The sequence below is a fragment of the Gadus macrocephalus genome, chromosome 7 (genome assembly GCF_031168955.1).
Source record: "Gadus macrocephalus chromosome 7, ASM3116895v1".
NCBI lineage: Eukaryota > Metazoa > Chordata > Actinopteri > Gadiformes > Gadidae > Gadus > Gadus macrocephalus.
The window spans coordinates 21962400-21985304 of NC_082388.1; the positions used below are offsets into that span (position 1 = coordinate 21962400).

General features: G+C 44.8%; 2 protein-coding genes across 3 annotated transcripts in view; both read right to left on the bottom strand.

The window, feature by feature from the left end:
• Positions 1-22905, bottom strand: part of tpd52l2b (tpd52 like 2b) — a 234190-nt gene that overhangs the window by 42951 nt on the left and 168334 nt on the right. The window lies entirely within an intron of this gene.
• LOC132461911 (nucleolar protein 4-like) overlaps positions 8-22905 on the bottom strand; it is a 43245-nt gene continuing 20347 nt past the window's right edge. Inside the window, exons 5-6 of one of the 2 annotated variants that reach the window (XR_009526694.1) lie at positions 4286-5806; positions 8-4111 (exon numbers count right to left, since the gene is read on the bottom strand). Coding sequence is in view for 1 of the 2 variants with exons in the window: in XM_060057411.1 (XP_059913394.1) it covers positions 5603-5806 (204 nt within the window). In the remaining variant the exon portion in view is untranslated. Of the gene's footprint in view, positions 5807-22905 lie in introns of both variants that reach the window. The other variant, XM_060057411.1, reaches the window with a different exon arrangement.

The following is a 22905-nucleotide window of genomic DNA, read 5'->3' on the forward strand; positions in this document are numbered from 1 at the left end:
GTGTGTGTGTGTGTGTGTGTGTGTGTGTGTGTGTGTGTGTGTGTGTGTGTGTGTGTGTGTGTGTGTGTGTGTGTGTGTGTGTGTGTGTGTCATGGTGATTGTGTTTGTGTTTTTTTCATGGTGTGTGTGTGTTTCATGGTTAGTGTTTTTTTTTCATGAAGTGTGCGTGTGCGTGTGTGTGTGTGTGTGTGCGTGCGTGCGTGAGACACTTGGAGGGGGTTCTGTCAATAATTAAGCAGCAAAGGACCCCTACTCAGCAAGCCTTTCCCTTCCCTAGACAGACAGACAGACAGACAGAGAGGCCGACAGACACACACACAGAGGGACATCATAAAGCAACTAAAAAGGACTACAAAGGAAATAAGAATTATTCAAGGTATTATACCACGGAATTCCAGGTAAATCCAATGACCGTATGCACCACTTGTCCGAGACCAATACGCACTTAAAAATACACAAAGACATGCACCGCTATCTGAATACGTTTGACGCCGGTGGCCTAAGCGAACATCTGAACTAATCTGTTAGCTCAGGAATTAGACGATGGATATATATTTGAGCATACACGTGATGTAAAGTGGCTTCATGACAAGCCTAATGGAAGCCGATGAATATGATCAGCGATACGCCGCAACCACAATAATAACCGTAAGCCTGCGACGCGTCTATAACAGACAGCATAATGGCAGACACTCACACACAGACTTCCATAACACACACACATGCAAATAGATGAGGTACACTTGAGATGCACAAATGGTGGTGGTATGCATATGCTGCATAAGACGGACGCTTGCATATTCATCCACACAGAAAATATATACAAATATATGCATACAGATCCACCTAGAAGCAAACGGCCATATGCTACCGTACGCCTCATGCCTTACAAAACACGATTACAAACAGCTGAGACCTAAACACACACACACACACACACACACACACACACACACACACACAGAGTACTTCCTCAATCGCTGATAGATAAACTCTCAGCAGAATACGAATAAGACATCCAACAATAACCCTGTCCGACCCCGCCTCTAAGAAAGACACAAGTCTCTCAACCGAGGGACAGTAAGAGGAAAGTTTCACACACACATGGAACACGTCGCTGTGCGTTTCATTTACAATGGACACGAGTTCTGACCAGTCACTAGGCGGGAAAAAAACGGACTCTCATTCAACAATAGATAACAGTGTACGATAATATAAAAGAAGCAGCACGACCACTTTAGCATGCGTGTATGATGGAGGCGCGCACGCACACACACACACACACACACAGCTCTGAGCCTCTCTCTGGGCCGCGCAGAGTGTATACAGTGGAAATGTCATATGTTAATGTTGCTCTACATTTTTAATGGGCTTCCCATTAAGGTAGCCCCATGCTTATATCACCACGGGTCATCGGCCGCTGGGCCTGCCACCTCTGCTGCAGCCCCAACAGGCCGTCTTCAAACAGGGCGCGCACGCGCGCGTGCGTGCGCATGCGTGCGTGTTTGTGTGTGTGTCATACTAATGAGACATAGCCTAACATACTAGGATAACGTCTATACCATGGGACCATTTTTTATATCGTTACGTGTAACTCTCTTGAAGTGGTTCAGACTGGGTAAGCAAGTGCTGGGAAGCCCAATTAGTGTTTACAGTAGCACCAACTTGGGAAGCATCTACCTTGTTCAATCTTTTATAACCAATACAATTCATCATCATATAATACTACTGCATTTATAACCCCCGCAGTCCATGTATTATTATGTTACAAAGGCACACATATCGATCATAACTTTACTTGATTCTCGTTACTTGATTCTCATTCATTGAAACCATGTCCTCACAAAGAAAAACCTGAATGGTCTCTCTGTACTCAGTGGCTGCACGTGAATGAGAATGGATCGGAGGCCGAAATTCCGATGCGGAAAAGTGTCATCCCTGAAAACCCCATGAGACGCATTGATCTTCAAGTCTGGTTATCCCGCTGTGAGATCCCTTGTTCCGCTGCCAGGTGTGTTAGCAGAGAGCAGAGAGCGTGCATTAGCCGCTCGCCTCTTCATACAACAATATGCTGATCCAGCACAGGGGCCCATTGCATTAGACCAGACCCTGCATGGCCTGCATGTCAACTGACACGACCGACTTAGATCTCGGCCCATGCACTCTGCTGCGCTGCTGACACGTTCAAACACATCTTTATCAATCATCGCTGGGGAATCACAAGCCAATCACAAGTCAGAAAATACTGGTCGTATGACTGCAAAGGTGTGAGAAAAACAGGTCCAGCCTACTATGATAAGATATACTTTATCAGACATTACTGGCGCAGAGAGAAATACGTACACTTTTTACTTTTCCAGCTATCCCGACCAAGACAAAGGTAAAAGACCAAGATAAAATCTAAACCTACACCCCCACCTGACAAATCTATGCAAATTCATCAACTAAACGGACAATGATAGCCTCATCTTTTGTCATGTCGTTGTTAATCAGCAGTGTTAATTAAGTATAGTACTATTCAGATATGTTCAGATGGTGTTCAACCCCTCCAACCCCCAACATGACAACAACAATGGCCGTCACCGTCTTCTGAGTGCCATCCCAACAGCTAGAAGGCAATTGGCCTTGGTCTAACCCACCACCAACGTATTCAAAATACAATCCATTCCAATTGTATTTCATTGTACGTGTACTCGCCACGTCTTCATTTCATTCCATCACACTCCCGTCATCCCCCACTCACAGAAACGTACAGGCAATTTCAAACCAGGAATAACTTGTGTATTAAGCGTAAAATAAGTCACATGTTAATCTGTTGGCCTAGATTCAGCTACCCTAGTTCACTGACCCCACCCCTAAAAGAGCCTTCCTCTTTAACCCCGGGTATTCCACTGTTATCTCCATCCACCCTTATCCCCTCCTCCATCTGTCCACCCCGTTTACCCTGAAACACATCGCTCCCATTCCTCCAGGGGGGAGGGGAGAGGACAGGACAGCAGAAGAGGAGAGGCGGCATAGGATGAGGAAAGGAGGAAAGTGAATGTTTATTTCCCTGTGTCCTACTTTCTCAACACATGACACCATGTGGTCCACAGACCTAAAGGCTCCTCTGTGTGTATGTGTATGCGTGTGTGTGTGAGAGAGTGTGACTGTGAATGTGGCTATGTATGCGTGTGTGTGTGTACGCATGCGTACATATGGGTGAATCATTCCGTGTATCACTGCTCTGCCTGTGGTACTGTAGCAGTACTCTCTAGAACACTAGCGACCCATCTTGAACACATCTACTGTCGTACTGTAAATGCACGAGGCCATTTCATGCAGCCGGTCGATTTCCTAGACGTATAACGTTCTGTATAAGATAACAGATTAGGGGGACGCTTTGGATAAGCGGAATAGATGCTTTTAAATGACTAGGATAATACTTATTATTTTACCCTGGCATTGATCCCTGTTTTCCCATGAATGGGATCATCTCATAGTTTCCTAAAGTAGAAATAGTAAAGTAGAAACACATTTCGGCATCCAAAAATCAATAAATACTTCACTAATAAGTGCGCGCACACACACGCGCACACGGCCAGCCGAACAGCCAGGGCTCTGTTCAAGGTTGTGCGGGCTGAGATAGATATATTAACAGTGGCAGCTCTATGCTAGCTAGCCCTTTACGTTAGTTACCCTATCTGTCAATCTAGCGGACAGCACTGACCTACACACTGCCCTGCTCATCGTCGACATGGACCCGTTGACGGTTCAGACCGGCGTTTCACACCTGAGTCAGGTCGTTTCCAAATCCCCGCCCCCCCCCCCCCCCCCAAGGACACGATTGGTCGAAACAAAAAAGAAGGGAACGCACCGTGTTCACACAGATTTGAGATGGTCTACCATCAGACTCCGGAGGATAATAAAAAGTCTGATTCGTGAGACTACAGGGCGCTGGTTCCGTAACTGACAACAGCTGCTTATGCATGGAAGGTATGATAATAACAGTCTAGAAGAGGGATGGTGGTAATCTCCTGGGTTTTTCCGCTCAGACAGTATTGATACCGCCCTGCCAACAGCCTGGCTTCCCGGATCAATGCTGTTGTTCTGGAACCCCAGACAACATGACCTGAACGTAGCACTCTAGAACCACAGACAGCATGTCTCTTGAATGAACCACTTCAGAACCACAGACAGCATGTCTTGAATGAACCAGTCCAGAACCACAGACAGCATGACCTGAATGAACCACTCCAGAACCACAGGCTTGAATGTACTGGTCTGGAACCACAGAAAGCATGACCTGAACGTAGCACTCTAGAACCACAGACAGCATGACCTGAATGTACTGGTCTAGAACCACAGACAGCATGACCTGAATGTACAACTACAGAACCACAAACGGCCAGAATGCACTACGATATATATGAACCACATTAATGTATGTTTGTTGGTTTTTCGATTACATTGGCCCTGTTATCTAACCATAACAGCCATGTTTTTAGACCATGACTACATTTACCGTTATAACTATTAAATTATCAGTGTCAGTGATATGTTCCTGCATCATCCTGAAAGGGTTCATTTGCAATAACCGCAGGTTCGCTGGACATTTCCCCGCTTACTGCACGACTACTTAGGCAACTAGAAATCCATAATTTGCACAAAATATATAAATTACAATTTTTTTATTTTTTTTTATTATTATATTGAGTGTTAGAATCGTTCCATAGCAACAGCAGCGCTCTGCAATTCATCAATAACAGCTCGTAGAACACCATAATTGTCAAATCAGAATAGAGTATGCTACGAAGCCAAGTAATGATAGTGGTCAACATGTACCATGTTTTATATATACCTCTAATAAATACTCAGTGGTATGTAGTAGTGGATAAACTGTGTGGTACCCAGCTGCCTACCAGCTGAGCGTATGTTAGCGGATATGGTGTCTGACACACACACACACACACACACACACACACACACACACACACACACACACACACACACACACACACACACACACACACACACACACACACACACACACACCTCATGCCAGTTTGGTTCACCAGCCCTCTTCCCTCCCCCCTCACCCTCTCTGTCTCTCTGTCTCTCTCTCTAACCAGTCTGCTCTCCCTGTACTTTACTTCCACACCGTCAGCCCCTACACTTCCCCCTCTCCAGTTTCTATACCTGATGGTAAAAGGAAACAAATTAAAAGCAGCATGGAGTGAGAGACATTAAAGAACAGAGAGGGAGGGAGAGAGTGAGCGAGACGTTGAGTGAGAGATGGATGAGTTAAAGAGAACTGCTGGAACATCTCTTGCCTGGTTCTTTAATGTCCCGCGCGCGGGCGCGGTTGACACACACACACAGAACGAGAGTGAGGAACAACACCCACAACAGGCCTGGATACGGACCACTCAGTACAGTAAGACTTTCTTCAAAGATGCTGTTGGTCCTTCTTACAGCAGGAATCAATCTGAGTGAGTGAGTGTGTGAGTGGTGAGGAATGTATGGAAGGTCCAAATCGAGACAGAAATTCAACAAAACATTCATTCGTCCACAATCGAAATGAATGCTTTATCCCAAAACGTAATTATTGGAGGAGAACCCATCAGAAGATACAAGTCAAACAATGAGCCCCAGCCTTTGGCTCAGAAGGACGAGGCGGTGTCTGTGTTTGCCTCCTACCGTCCTCGTCTTTGCTGTGTGCGCGGTGGGGACTGTGGCTCATCCTGTCTGCTGGCCCCGGGTCGGCCGCAAGCCACGTGGACTCACTCATCTCGTCCTCCTCCTCACTGCTTAGCAAGCTGTCATCCTGGAGGAGAGAGAGAGAGAGAGAGAGAGAGAGAGAGAGAGAGAGAGAGAGAGAGAGAGAGAGAGAGAGAGAGAGAGAGAGAGAGAGAGAGAGAGAGAGACACATTTGAATTGCAGCAGAAAAAGTGAGACACCCTAATGCCAAGTGTGTTTGTTTGCCAGCATATGACATATAATACTGAACAGCCAACAGGTGTTGCTAGGTACAGTGTAGAGTTCATCAGTGTGGCTGTGTGATTTGGAACAGGTACAAATCGAACATTGCAAGCTACCCAGCGCCGAGCATCGCTGGAGGCTATGCTCCAAGCAGCCACACACACACACTAGTGCACACATACCGCATTACGAGGAAAACACACACGCGCACACATACACACACACACACAGCGTTTCAGGGAATATACACACACACACACACACACACACACACACACATTACGGGGAACACACACACACACATTACGGGGAATACACACACACACACACCTTGACAAACCAGATTGCACCCTTTCTTCGCTCACAAACTAAATTATCTTAGAATCAAACTATCACCCTTTGACTCTCTGAATTTTCCTCTGCTTAATATTGGACAAAGAGACACACTCTGCTGCGGCTGGAAGTGGGAAGATAGGACTCATGTGTTTATTAACTACTTTAAGACAGACTATGGGATCAAGGAACAGGTGTTTTTTTATTAAACATAAAACAAGCTGTTTCACTGAAGAAGGAGAAAACAACCGAAAACAACCTGAAAATCTAAAAAGTCAACCATCTGAATAAAGACACACAAAAGAGAGATCCAGAATGCACAAAGAAGGCTCTCTAGCATCCAAAGAGTCTGGCACTTTGAGTAATAATGTCCAGAGTACTATAGCTACCATTAGCCTGCACCACAAAAACATCAATCTCCTACGGACACACACTGACTACACGTACGGAGTCTTGTGCAGAACAAATCAGACGAGAATAAGAATTTGCAGATGAGGTATATCTGCAAGGTCTACGTGAGGAGAATAGCCATAAGCATTCAGAGACCCTTGTGACAGAATACTGCATACAAACGCATGCACTGCATACATGCGCATGAATCTATATGAGTGTGATTGTGTGGATGTGTGTGTACATGTGTGGGCTTGAATGTACGTTATTAATGCTTTCAGTTGGATTATGATTAAATCAACACACTGTATGAAAGCAGGTTTGGTAGAAAGTGTAAAAAGGTCCTTAAGGATCAAGATGAAAAATATTAGAATAGACGGCCTCATCATGGTGAATTAAACACTGTGATGTAGAGTTTAATCAACCCATGCAGAACCATTAAGCCGCTTCACACACGGGAAATATAAATTAACTTCTCCATCTGAAGGTAAATAACGCAATACTGTCGTAAACCCTTGAGTAGAAATGGTCTTGTGTAAGTGGCCTTTCAGTTAACATAAAGATATGCTAGTGAACTGAAGAATATACAGTAGTGTAGAAAGAATTAAGCAAAACAGAACCAAAGTCCCAGAATCTAATAGTGTCTTGCTTTACTATCCTCTTAATTTCACACTCATCCTCCACTGTCAAGCACATTTTTGCCTTTTCAATTTTCCTACAATCTCAAAAACCTAAGAGCTGTTAGCATGCAGCTCTTTGTCAAGGGTTGGGGCAGCTCACTGAAAAGGGGGAAAAGAAAGGATTGCATTGAAGACACGCAGAGAATTATCAACTATACTACAGCTGCTCTCATGAACATGTATGAAAGGACGCCCAGAAGAGCTCAGACAGAAGGGCTGGATCAGCTTCAACTTCATCATCACCTATCCATAGAATGACTCTGCATCACTGGTCTAACCCATCTATAGAAGGACTCCACATCACTGGTTATAACATATAGAAGGACTCCACATCACTGGTTATAACCTATAGAAGGACTCCACATCACTGGTTATAACCTATAGAAGGACTCCACATCACTGGTTATAACCTATAGAAGGACTCCACATCACTGGTTATAACCTATAGAAGGACTCCACATCACTGGTTATAACCTATAGAAGGACTCCACATCACTGGTTATAACCTATAGAAGGACTCCACATCACTGGTCCAACCCATCTATATAAGTTATTCTATAGAATATGTTTTTAAATATACTCCAAACTCAGATAATAGTTTGGTACGTAAAGCTACCTGGCTGGTGTGGGTAGTTTAAATGTATCTTTTTTTGTGACTCATTGAGCTTATATCCATTCACACAGTAGTCTCCCACTTAAATAAATATAATACATGAGGTTTGAAACCACAGTTATTGTAAATTCATACTCAATTGTTGAGTTACTAAAATTAAACACAAATTGTGCCGTTTTTTTCACTGGAGTGAAAAAAACAAATGTGCAGTAACCCAAATGAAACACTTAATTATGTTGTAAATATTTCAAAGAAGGCACAGCAGCAACTCTTCTCCGCGAAACTTTATGAACGCTGCGTTGAATTGCTCTGGGATTTTGGTTTGGGACCGAGCTGTGCATGTTCTTCAGTGGCTACTTAAAGGGAAGTGTTTTGCTCTGGCTAGAGGCTCAAAGTGCTCCTCTGATCCTAGGGTGGCCATTAGATCAAAGTGCTCTGGAGCATCGCATTCTTCATTAAACGGAAAAGCATCCGCGCAAAAGCAGCTCGAATACGGCTACAGCCGGCCTCCCCTGTCAATGTTTCATCCATCGTTCCTCCATCATCATACCCTCTCTTTTTATTTTCACTCTCACCCATTTATTATTTGATTCTCCCCTCTTACAGTCCACCCCCCTCTCCTCCTCCTCTACTCCTCCCCTAGCCCGGCCCTCTACTCCTCTCCTCTCCTCTACTCCCCTAGCCCGGCCCTCTACTCCTCTACTCTCCTCTACTCCCCTAGCCCGGCCCTCTACTCCTCTCCTCTCCTCTACTCCCCTAGCCCGGCCCTCTACTCCTCTACTCCTCTACTCCTCCCCTAGCCCGGCCCTCTACTCCTCTACTCCTCTACTCCTCCCCTAGCCCGGCCCTCTACTCCTCTACTCCTCTACTCCTCCCCTAGCCCGGCCCTCTACTCCACTACTCCTCCCCTCCTCTACTCCTCTACTCCTCTCCTCCTCTCCTCCTCTACTCCTCCCCTAGCCCGGCCCTCTACTCCTCTCCTCCTCTACTCCTCTCCTCCTCTACTCCCCCCTAGCCCGGCCCTCTACTCCTCTACTCCTCTCCTCCTCTACTCCTCTCCTCCTCTCCTCCTCTACTCCTCTCCTCCTCTCCTCCTCTCCTCCTCTACTCCTCTACTCCTCCCCTCCTCCCCTCCTCTACTCCTCCCCTCCTCTCCTCCCCTCCTCTCCTCCTCCCCTAGCCAGTCAGGTAGGCCAGGGGGTACTAGGAGGGGGCCTGTTGCTCACCATCTCAGTAGGAAGGCCGTCCCCGTCCGCCTGTACAACAGGAGCCCCCTCAGCAGCGCCTGTACAACAGGAGCCCCCTCAGCAGGAGCCCCCTCAGCAGCGCCCGACTCCCAAGAAGGAGTCGGAGCGCGTTCACCACGTCGTCCCTCGGCTTGTGCTCGATCCCTTTTCCCGTGTTTTAGGTTTTCCTCCGGCCTCCCTCCGGGGGAAGCGGGACACGGTGGAGTTTAAGCGCCCGTCCCCCGCCCTCGTATTCATCATTAACCAGTAGGTGTGGAGGACCCGGCGCTGGGCCAGTGGGGCGGGCTCGGGCCTGGTCTAACTGGTTGGGCCCACACGGTCAGATATCCGCTGATCTGCAGGGTGTGCATGTTTCTCCCCCCCCCCCCCCCCTCCGTGTTGGAGGAAAGCGCTGTGTAAACCTAACGTGCGCCCATGTGCTCTTCATGCGACATGCAAATCACGTTGACGAGACGCTCCTATGGAAATGGATAGTTCGGAGGGAGGATATGCCTGTGGCTGTGTTTCTATGGGTGGAGGTAGACATACATGATGAGACTACATTGTATTATATTGCGTTTTGTTCCTATAGGTTACATACAATAATTGACGTGTGCTTCTATAGGTTCTACACATTAATTACAATGCAATACATGTGCACGTGTTTCTATAGTTTACGCACACATTAGACAACATTGAAATATATGGCGGTTGTTTCTATCGTTTAAATTCATTAGACTACATTGCATTATATTGCATGCGTTTACACAAGTAACATACCAGTACTTGTGTTTCTATTGGTGACTTACATAAGACTATATTACATGACCCGTGCATTCGTTTCTATAGGTTACATGTATTACATTACATGTGCTGTAGTAGACATACATTAGACTACATTCATTTGTTTCTACAAGTTGTTAGACATACATTAGACTGCATTACGTTACATTAAATGTGTTTCTATAGGTTGTTTTAGACCTACATTAATTAGACCACATTAAATGTGTTTCCATCGGTTGTTTTAGAAAAACATTAGACCACATTAAATGTGTTTCTATAGGTTGTTGTAGACATTCATTAGGCTCCATTAGGTTACATTAAATGTGCTCCTATAGGTTGTTGTAGACATACATTAGAGACTACATTACATTACAGGGTGGGTGTGACTTCCCAGAGCAGCGAGGCCGGATCTGAACATGTGGCGTTGCCGGTGTAATCTAGTTAGAAACCGGACAGGCGGAAGAAGAGAGTTTCTGTGGGCACTGCTCCGTCCCTCTCATCGTCTCCTCCTCCACACTCTCTTATTGCATCTTCCCCAGCCCCCTCAGCCACTTCCTTCACCCCTGCGTCTGCCGTCTCCTTTCAGACCACATCTACTGTACGCTTCATCTTGCCTCCAGTCTCTCCATCTGTTCCAGCGATGCGTCCCTGGCCACCATTATCCTTTAACGGGCCATTTTTAGATGCACTGAATAGAACTGGCTTTTAATTTAATTTAATTCAATAGCTGACATTTTAGGACGGAAATTATAGAGCTACGCCAAATAGGAGGGTGTCCGTTATGAGGAAAGTATGTCCAAAAATGTCATGCTATCATAGAACAGATTACCGTGTAATCCGCACATTATCCATATTTATCCATATAATCGTCTCTGTCCCCCCTCATAAGCCCTCCCGTGTTTATTGGTTCCCGTGGAGACAAATTAAGAGAGTCTGGCCACAGAAAGTTGATTGATTTGTGTGACACACATCCCAGGGATCCCCATTGGCCGAGTGTGAGCGAGGGAGACAGGAGAGGAGACGCAGCAGCGGCACATTACTCACGATCCCTAACATAATCTACAACATGGTCACCACCAAGAACGCCCTCCCAGCCACCCAGGAATACAGCAGGGGCACCATATGGAGGCGTGAGCCCAGCGTCCAGACATCTTCCTTCCTCAACAGAACGCAGAGTAAAAACAAACAAAAAAAGGGAAACAGAGGTGAGGTCTATTGATAAGGGGTGAGGCAGAGCAGGGACAAGCGTGATCACACACACACACACACACACACACACACACACACACACACACACACACACACACACACACACACACACACACACACACACACACACACACTGCAGATAATCACTGAAGGCTATGGAGCACTGCAGAATATTGATTGCTGAAATAAAAAAAAAATAGCGGTGAGGGAGGAGGGGTATCACAACAGTAACACGTACACACAACCACACCTACACACACAACCACACCTACACACACAGCCCTCATGTAGTACCCGCTGGAAGCATCCAAACAAAATGCATGATTTGGCCCCTGAGAACCATTCGACTACATATTGAATACAGACAAGAAGGACTGACACGCGGACAGAGGGGCTTGCTGATAGGCCGAGAGAGAGAGAGAGAGAGAGAGAGAGAGACGGCATAAAGGAAGACAGCCAAACAGACAGTTTGACAGACAGGTCGCTGAATACGCCTTGATAGACAAAGATGATAAACAGGGTGGCCAAAATTGTAAAAAATGACATTGGATAATTTATATTGAATAAGCATGTGTGAGGATACGTAACGGGGCCCCATTCAATTTGAGCTCTAGATTTGGTCATCTTCCCGGGCCTCTGCATGGAGAAGTTGGGAAACTTTTGGACTAAATCACCCATTGATCTCCAGTTAAGACGGATTACAGACACAGCCAGGCAGTTAGACTGATGGCTGGGAAGGGAGACAGATTTGTCTGTGTCTCAGGTTATAAAAAGCCTCATACGCGACCCAGGCTATAATCAATAGGCACTGACCTTCGCTGATCACAGAGGGAGGCAGAGAGGGAGGGGGGTGGGGGGGAGGGGTAAAGAGTGTGAAGAACAGAAAATGGATGAAATGTGGGACATTGAGAGAAGGCTATATATCAAAAGGAATGATGTAAAAGGAAGCAAATCAGACATGAAATTAAATGGTAGTAGGGGAGGTTAACTCTTGGCACGTGTCCACAGTGGACCCCGCCCGACACCACTCTCTTGAAAGTGGGATTAGCCTGTGAGTTACCCGTACAATTATCGGAAACCACAAATTGACCTCTGCTATTACATCTCTGTTATGCTACCTGTTTATACTTAGTTTATTCTCATTCTCAATCTGACTTTAACAGAGTAGATTCATTGGCAGGGCCGGTCAAAAAGTCAAAGAGTCGTACTTTAAATGAAAATATAAAAATGTCATACCAAAGACTAAACTGTTAGCACAAAAATGTCCCAAAGAATACATTCTCACCGTAAAGAGACGCAAATTAGTTTTGTCAGCATGAATGACTACCAGGAAACACTGAAGAAACACCCTCAGATTGTCTCTGAGGATATTCTCTTAAAGGTCCCATGGCATGCCACCAGGTGTGGTGTGATTAGGCGCTACAAGCCGGAAATCTGCCCCTTATGACATCACAGGTGGGCGTGTCCACCTAGATGTGTGACGGATAGATGAGCAACGTTTGCTACAGTCCACTGGGTAGGCTGGTAGACTGATCTATCCAGCACACATCTAGGTGGACACGCCCACCCATGATGTCATAAGGGGCAGATATCCAAAACGGCTTGTACCGGCTAATCACACCACACCTGGTGGCATGCCATGGGACCTTTAAGGACAGGAAGTTAATCCTGAAGCTCTGTTGAACAGGAATGTATCTTAAGGGCAGGTAGTTTTCTTTGGGACACAAAGTTAATCCTGACACTCTGTAGGACAGGTCCTCTCTTTAGGACAGAAAGTTAATCCTGAAGCTCTGTAGGACAGGAAGTTCTTTGTAGGACAGGAAGTTAATCATGAAGCTTTGTTGGACAGGAAGTTCTCTTAAGGACAGGAAGTTAATACTGACTCTCTAGGACATGAAGTTCCCCCTGACGTGCTGTAGGATAGGAAGTTTGTAGTAGGACAGGAAGTTAATCCTGCAACATTGTTGGACAGGAGGGTCTCTTAAGGACAGGAAGTTTATACTGACTCTCTAGGACATGTAGTTCCCCCTGAAGGATAGGAAGTTTGTAGTAGGAGAGGACGTTCATCGTGTCTAAATGTGAGACAGGAAGTTAATACTGGAGCTCTCTAGGACAGGAATCTGTCTTTAGGACATGAAGTTTATTGTCGGACAGGAAGTTTATCCTGAAGCTCTGTAGGGCAGGGAGTTCACCCTGGCTCACAGGACATTAATTCTGACTTTCTATAGGATAGGTGCTGTGCGCATAAACCACAGCATCATCAAAAAACTAAATCAAACCTCCAAACTTGCAGCATAATAAACTTTCGCTCTGCTCAGACCACAGACAGAACCAAAGACGGAGCAGCACAGAATTGTTAGTTAGGGACAGCAAACAAAAATGGGAGTGATAAAGAGAAAATGAAATAAAACAAAATTGAGAAAAGGAAGAATATACAAGACTAAAAAGAATGATCGAAACAAAGGACAAATCTATTTAACGTATAGTATTTTTGAAACATATGCAAATCATAATACAGCTGACGGCTATTAATTAAAAGAGTAACAGAAAAATAAAGATACAACGACAGATAGAAGGCATCACTATTCATCTCCACAGCAACTGACCTCGTCTTTATTTTAGATACGCACACTGCCCTGTGTGTGTGTGTGTGTGTGTGTGTGTGTGTGTGTGTGTGTGTGTGTGTGTGTGTGTGTGTGTGTGTGTGTGTGTGTGTGTGTGTGTGTGTGTGTGTGTGTGTGTGTGTGTGATCATGTGATGTCCGCACAAGAGCACTCATTCAAACACCATGTGCGCAGTTACTTGCGTATGTGTATGCGTACATGCGAGACTGTATGTGAGACTGCTCTCACACATTTTGTCTTCACTATGATAATCCACTTGATGATCTTCTGCAGCCGTAGCCTGCCTGAAAAGCGATGGGAGGCAGAACAGGAAAGCTCTGTGTTTCAGAGGTTTCAGAGCAAAGAAAAAAAAGAATCTTCATGCGGGTTGCACAGTGCAAAAGTACAGCAGAAGTTGACTTTCTCTCGTGGGACTATAATGACTCCCCCTGAAGAGGATTTGCAGCGAGACCCCCATCAAGTAGACATCGCATTGAAGTTGTCTCCTCACCTCTTGTCAGTCAAAGACGTATTCCAGCTTGTGTCCTTTCACAAGAAAACTGATACTAGTGGGGTGGTTAACATTAGCCGCCGGTGTTTAATATACAGCACTGTATTCAAAGATGCCAGAAAAACAATGTTATTTCATGTCAAATGTAATGGCCGTAGGTCTGTTAGCGGCCGTTTAAGAACCAACAAATCCCCAGATGTTTGGTAGGCGCCGAGATCTCAGATCGTCTGGCATCATGTGTCTCCTCTCTCCCTCGACAGAGCCAATATATGATAACTTGTTCCACGCATTTAGGTCCTGTTTCTTCACCTTGTTCTTGGATCCGGTTTCCATCACCAAGCTTACCGCTAGCATTCTGTACGCAGGTACATATACGTCTGGTCTATGTATGAGATGTAAATACCGTTCCACATGTATACCTGATGGACGTCGCCATTACCTGGCTGTCAGACCAAGATCATCACTGACAAACTGTCCACTAGAGAGACACACCGCCCTATAGCTTGACAGGCATGAGCAGCATTGTGCAGGATATAGCAAGCAATTATTTTGTGGATGTAAATCTTTTTAAGCTGTGACTCGGCTCATGTTCAATTATCTTAGGCTTCGGTGTGTGACAGTTTAGCTGCCAATTAGTTAATGGACATGCTGGCTGGCTGGCTGGTTGCTGGCTGGATTGCAAACTAGTGGGGTTGATTGTCGACTCAATAGATGGACTGTTTTTTAAACAAGGTTTCCCCCTTTACCGACTGCTTTGTGTCCTTTGTCCTTTGTCCTTTTGGTAGGACTAGATGGCGCGAAAGGGTTGACAATTGATACTACTTGATAGAGAAATCAAGTGAAATGTAATTGTATTTATGCTTAAGTGTGTTAACCTCAAGGCAAATGTCAATGAAAAAAATGTGATTCTTCTATTTTACCTGAAGATTAGAGTTGTGTTGATTTACATTATTTGAATGGATGGAAAAATGTAGTCCGTCTATCAGCAACATCCTACGGTAGCATCCACAGAAAAATGTCTTTGCTTTTTCTCTGCAGATAAACAATGAATATTGTATATAGGATAAGCCCATCAAGTCGACTATGCTCTATACATTTCACACATCAATATTGTGTAATATCTATAGACCTACTTTCACATGTCTAAGTAAACCTGTAAAACAAAAAGAACGATTTCCTAGAGGTACTGCTGTGTGGTTGTCTAGGTCGATGAGGATGCGTCACACTTTCGCCAACATACAGCGTATTCAATTACACAGGAGGTACGTTTTGCAGATTATAAATAAGAAAATAATCAACATGGGGTTCTCAAGCAAAAGCTTTGTCTTAACAAGGTCAGGGAAATCAGCCACAGTGTGCGAAGGAGAGCTTGCTGCAGTGAATGTGAGCTCAGTGTGGTCGTCCCCAAGTTAATCATTCACTCACACACACACTGGGGTGTGGGGAACATTCTGTTGTAAACGCTTGAATCAACAGCGAGGTTCTTCACTTAGCCATGACACTATAAACTTGCACATATCTCTCGGGCCATAAACGCAAAGTTGAAAAAGACGGGTCGGTCGACGACGACCGTCCAATAAGTCAGCCAGCAAACCACTGGTCAACCAGTGAGCCGTTCCTCCAGTTATTTTGGCAGAGCTACAGATTAGCAGAGTGGCCAACAGTTCGAGCCTAGTTTAATCCAGCCATGGCCACAAATCTGCCACAAGCATGGCGATTAACCTCTTTCTACTACATGAAGCAATCCCAGGAAAACCCAGGGCAGATTACTGCAGGCAAAGGTCATTGGTTGACCAGGCTACTTTCCCAGTTTACCAACACACAGTCCCGCCGGGATCCGGTGTCCCAACATACAGCCCTGCTGGTATACATTGGTCCAACATACAGCCCTGCTGGTATACATTGGTCCAACATACAGCCCTGCTGGTATAAATTGGTCACAGTTTGCCAACTTGCAAATATTTTCATGCTCAGTATCTTCTGACTCTAGTAAAGCTTGATAAACCCAACCTCATAAGGCAGAATATTTCAGGTATTTGACTTTTTGTTGTGTTAGTAGATAGTTACAACGTGCCTCTAATTCTGATTTGAATGTACAAGGCTGTAAATAATTGTGTGCCTATAAAAATTCAGTGTTACTGCATCTGTGAGCTTCTCTGTACTTGATAATGCAACTGGTGGGACCACGGCGTAAGCAGTTTTCACAGCTTTTTTTTTTTCCTTGTGTCAAACACCACAGGATGTCCTGTTTGCCAAGAAATAATTGAGTGGATATTCATCCCTGTCTTTTACTCACTGGCCCTCTGCTCGGAGCAGTGCCCATTGCCCCATGCCCAAGAGATAACCAAGTGATGATCCCAGACACAACCAACAGATAACAAAGGGTTGATCCCAGACATAACCAACAGATAACCAAGGGATGTCCCAGACATAACCAAGAGATAACCAAGTAATGATCCCAGACATAACCAACAGATAACCAAGGGATGATCCCAGACATAACCAACAGATAACCAAGAGATGATCCCAGACATAACCGACAGATAACCAAGTAATGATCCCAGACATAACCAACAGATAACCAAGGGATGTCCCAGACATAACCAAGAGATAACCAAGTAATGATCCCAGACATAACCAACAGATAACCAAGGGATGTCCCAGACATAACCAAGAGATAACCAAGTGATGATCCCAGACACAACCAACAGATAACCAAGGGATGATCCCAGACATAACCAACAGATAAATAAGGGATGTCCCAGACATAACCAAGAGATAACCAAGTAATGATCCCAGACATAACCAACAGATAACCAAGGGATGATCTCAGACATTACCAACAGATAACCAAGATATGATCCCAGACATAACCAGATAACAAAGGGATGATCCCAGACATAACCAACAGATAACCAAGATATGATCCCAGACATAACCAGATAACAAAGGGATGATCCCAGACATAACCAACAGATAACCAAGTGGTGATCCAAGACATAAACTAAGTAGTGATCCCAGACATAACCAAGACATAACCAAGTAGTGATCCCAGACATAACCAAGAGATAACCAAGTAGTGATCCCAGTATTAACCGAGAGATAACCAAGAGATGATCCCAGATATAACCAAGAGATAACCAAGGCAGGATCCCAGACATAACCAATAGATAACCAAGAGAGGATCCCAGACATATCCAAGAGATAACCAATTGGTGATCCCAGACATAAACAAGAGATGAGACAGAGATAAAAAAAAGTCATGAGACAAAATAATTTCGGCTCCAGCAGTCCTATTCGGGTGGGGAGAGGCCGAAGAGAAACTTAGCTTGCAGCAACATGATTAGTCAAGACAAATATAGAGCGGAAGACTGTGAAATGGCCCTTTCACGCAGATTTGTCTGCTGTCAGAGTTATGATTCTTCATCTAAAGTCAGATTTGTGAGACTAGGAGCACAATACCATTTTTATTCAAGAAATCCTCAAAATCGATGCTACACTCAACGTACAACAAGAATCATAATCAAAATAGTAGCCTATTAATAAGTATAAGCGTTGGCTAACATAGTTTGGCTAATGACTACTAGGATTCGTAATAACTGAGTGGGCATAAGTCAGAACTCAGACACAGGTTATGCTTCATCAAGGCTTCTTCATTCAGCATCAGCATGATGGCATTACAGCGCTTGGCCTGCTGACCGATATTTCACTGATCCGCGGCTGTAGATATGAGTCTGGGTTTCCGGATGTGATCTATGGATGCACTGTCACACGATATGCGTAAGTCATACTTAAAAACAACTCTAATTCGTTACTGCCGATGTTCTGAAACCAAAAGTAAAGGCAAACCAACTACCACAGTCCGTTGGGTCATCGCCCAAACTGCGAACACCTACTCTCATAGCCTCTAAGTAAACACCATATGATTCACCTTTTTGGTTTGCCGAAGTACACACTTCAACTAACATGGACATGGATCGTCTTTTGGAATCAGTTTAAAATAAAACCTTTTTCTTGTCTCTTCTTTACTCTTCAGCCTGGAGCGGACACAGCAATGATAGCATTTCCTTTCCTTTACCTTAGCCGGCGCTTAAATGCCACAACAGACGATTCAAAACATTATGGTTTATTTTTTAATCTGACTTCAAGCTGCGCATTTGGAATAGTTTTTTCCTATGGGCCATGGGTGTGAGTGTGTGTGTGAGACACAGATAACGTAACATAGAGGAGGGAAAAAGGGAGCGCACGACGAGATCACTGAAGGGACTCTTTAAATCCAGTGGCTGCACTCAACACACAAACACTAGACTATACCTGCCAGGGATCGCTAGCCCACCACAAAAAACAACAGTCATTAAAAATGATGTGGCTCAGTCCTCTGTAAAGATGCATCACAAGTTCATATCGCTGGGGTCTATTCACTACAGATTGAACCATCAGAATGTCAGTGCCTTGGGCAACATGGCTGAGCACCACAGCAAGCTGTGTCTATAGTTCCCTCTTGCTACAGAGGTAACAGAATCCCCAGCCCTTTCACTATCAGAGCCTCTGATACTGAATACTCTTTCGTTTGCCACATGCTTCAGATGAAGACGCACGGCATCTGGGTGTTTGCCCGGTGACAGCGAGACAATGGTTCCACATGTTCATACCTACTTCTTATAGTTGCAGGTGCGTCAAAGGTTCTTTAATCCCCTCTCTCGCTGCCTCCGCGGGGTACGGTTTTGTGCATTTATACTTAAAAAGGAGGAAAACATCTGAGACAGAAGCAAGCCAAGAAACACACAGGGAAGGTGCGATGGTGAACCCACAGGGGGCTTTTCCAAAACCTTAGAGCCAACATGAGGCATAACATTGACAACATGAAAATATTAAGTTGTTTTGCCCTTATCCATGATAAATCATTTGAAGGAAAACAAGGCTGACTGTGATCTTAAATAAATATATTTAATCATAATACATACTGTACATAGTGTACATAATAACTTTTTTCATGTATTTACCCGAAATAGCTGGCCAATAGAAACCTCAGCACCATTTTATGTACTATAACATTAAACGACAAACGGAAAAGATTGTAAAACTTTGGAATTGGACTAAATGTGGCGTTAGATAAGTGATAGGGATAGAAAGGTGGATCAATAGATCAAATCAACCAGTTTTAATCCAAGTAAGTAAAAACTTAAAAAATGCCCAACTGTTCCCACTACTTTTACGATCACAATAGCCATCTAAATAAAACAGAGCAGATGCCTTCCAACAGTGTTCTGCATACAGGATTGACCCAAAGAGTCCCCACATGAGGGATACTGACTACGGTACCAAGAGAGACACCCATTTCACAACCATAACAATACATTTAACGGGAAATAATGGAACAGGGTCAGCAGTACAATTTGGATTCTATGCAATGACGATATGGTGATTGCAACAGCAATAGTTTGTTGCAAGCAAGCTTAATTATAATACATAAGAAGAACCAACTAGCATTTACCACAGTGGAAGATATACTTAAGTTGTATGAAGTCAAAAAGTATTGTATATTAGTAGAACAAAAAGCATATTATACTGTGACTACTGACACTATTAAATCCAAAGGCCATTTTTAAGCATATATTACCGGATGTTAAGGAATTAAACAGCCTTCTCATTATTTAACTAAACAACGAGAAAGCCTGTTTCGTCTTATATTTATATGTAAATGTTTTGCCAAAACCGAGTCAGCACACTGGAATTCCTGTGTGTGTGTGTGTGTGTGTGTGTGTGTGTGTGTGTGTGTGTGTGTGTGTGTGTGTGTGTGTGTGTGTGTGTGTGTGTGTGTGTGTGTGTGTGTGTGTGTGTGTGTGTGTGTGTGAGAGAAAACGGGGAGGGGGGTTGGGGGGAGCGCTGGCATGCGCCAATTCATGGCACGCGCCAGCGATTGTTCCCCACCATGCCCAGTCAGTCCGCATCCCGCCCACCCGAGCCATCCTCTCCCCACCCCGCCCGCCTACAACAAGCGCACCCAGCAGCACGTGCGCACGCAGATCCTACACATAAACACACAAGGGCGCACACACACACACGCACGCACGCCCCGAGTGGAACGGAACAATGTGCGGTCAGAGGCACACTGGCCTAGTGCACTCTGAATTACACAACATGACTAGGAAGTAGGAATAATAACAGCGAATTCACGGGGGAACAGAGGGGCACTCTCAGCAGGATTGTGTGGCTCTCCGGCTTGCTAGCGCTGTGGCCATGTCCACTTGGTACAGAGAAGGCTGCGAGGGAGCCCAGTGCCCTCCGATGGAGCCTGTTACGAGCCTAGTGCACATATAATAGATCAACATGACAACTCAATACAAACTGGGTATTTCCCCTCAGGTTGATACGGATCAGGAAAGACGTTTCTAATGTACGACTATAATTTGTATCCCGAAGTGTGCGTTATGGTTTGTCGTATGAATTTGCATCGATAATTAATCTTAACACCTATCAATAGAGCGTCCAGCAGCGCGTCTCATGTATGATTTCACCGCAGGGAACAGAATCGCTTCTTCGCTTCTTTCGTCTCATTCAATTAGTAACATGGAAACAAGATAAACAACGCAGCCAGCACAAATACTCTAAAAGAAAAAAAAACATGAATAGTCCAGTTGCTGATTGGTAAATTAGAAAACGCCTTCTTACCTTCCCGTCAAGATTTTAACCATGAATGTCGGCCGCCTCACGCTTTTACAATTCCCCCGATGCTATTTTCTTTTCTATTATCTGATATTGATTCAATTTATGTTTTTATTTTTCAAAGAAGCAACATATCCTTCTGTATGGGGAGACAGCGCGAGCACACGGCAGACCCCCTCAAGATTCTCTCTGGCAACCAGCCCGAAGATGGGGGCGGGGCCAGCGAGACGACGTCACACCCCGTGCCAAGAGAGCGAGAGCGAGAGGGGGGTAGAGAGAGAGAGATGCAGGGACTGTAATTGCAACTGTGCTGTACCGTGGGCCATTAAATCCATTTTAAACTGGGATAGGCCGGCTTTGTGGAGGCCACCAACACCCCCACCCCCTCCCATCCTCCTTCAAGCCCACCCTGCCCCTCTCTGCTCTACCCACCCCCTCCTCCCTTTGTTAGCTCAGCCCATGGGACGTTACATTGTTAGCGACCATGCAAATTACACAGAATGGACGCCCGTCCGATGCCACATGCATTGTCCAATCGTTGCAAATGAAAAGACAACACATTTGCCAGAAATTTGGGGGATGATTAGACACATGCGTGCACAAAAAATTGTCACAGAATGATGTTTGGCTGCAAACGATAGCCACCAGTAAGGCCTTTGTATTACTGCAGCTATACAACATGCTTCATATTGTACAATAAAAAAAATCGTTGGGCCTCCCAGTTTAATCAAAAATCACACAGGGTGGTCTTTTTAATGTGCTGCGGAGTATGGCATGCTGCAGTATCTTTGCCCATGACAAAACTACAGGTTGATGGATTTTGTGAATGAGACATAAATCCACACAACTTTATTTGACCATAGATTTAATCCTGTTCCCTCGAGGGTCCTGATTATGTACAGGATGAGGCAAGATAAGTCAACAGATGAGCTGTAATAAATATGTAGATATTTAAATTGTATATATCTTTGTATAAACACTGTTCGAATACGCACCATCCCTGGTACAGAGAACACACACACCCCTGTTTATAGAGCGAAGAAGTGTGTGTGTGTGTGTGTGTGTGTGTGTGTGTGTGTGTGTGTGTGTGTGTGTGTGTGTGTGTGTGTGTGTGTGTGTGTGTGTGTGTGTGTGTGTGTGTGTGTGTGTGTGTGTGTGTGTGTGTGTGTGTGTGTGTGTGTGTGTGCTACAGAGCAAGGTATTTGCATGGCAAACCTGCCCCCTACAGGTGAGATTCCTAACTGCACCATCCTGACCCCTGCATTCCTATAGATGGACGCTTTGCTCATGGATGTTTTCACTGATGAATCCATCATCCGTTGTAGTGACAGCCGTCATGGTGGAAGAATCCAGCTTATATTTAGTTGTACAGCATGTTGCTTTAGGATCTCAATATAATTGTAGGATAGGTAAGCATATCTGGTCATCCCTGAGAATTATTTGTTTTACGTTACAAGGCTAAAAAACTACAAACCAAGGGTGGAGGCATGCTTTGGGTTGAATTTGGATTTAAGCAGCTTCAACACGATGGCAACCATGAATTTCAGTATTTCAGACTTCATTGTGCAAACTTGTACAACGAAATTTTGCACCCGCAGTGCAAAATAAAGCAGTGCAAAATGAAAACAGTAGTGGGGGGAATGTCAGGCATTTAGTAGCCAAAAAGCCCAGGGGTAGAAGGTATTCCTCAGCCTGTTTGAAGCCAACCATTAAAAAGTGTATGGTCGCTGTATGCCATGTATTCATAGTCTATGGTGGCACTCGGATATAGCGCTGGATTGTACTTCTTAGCAAATCCAGTTAACCCTAAATGCTGCGGAGGACTGTCACTTTGTGATCCAAATACAATGGCTGTTTCCAAGAAAATGTAATGCAATCGTTCTAAATTCAATCCTGAAGGTTCTTCCAACCCCGGTACCCAAGTCACACT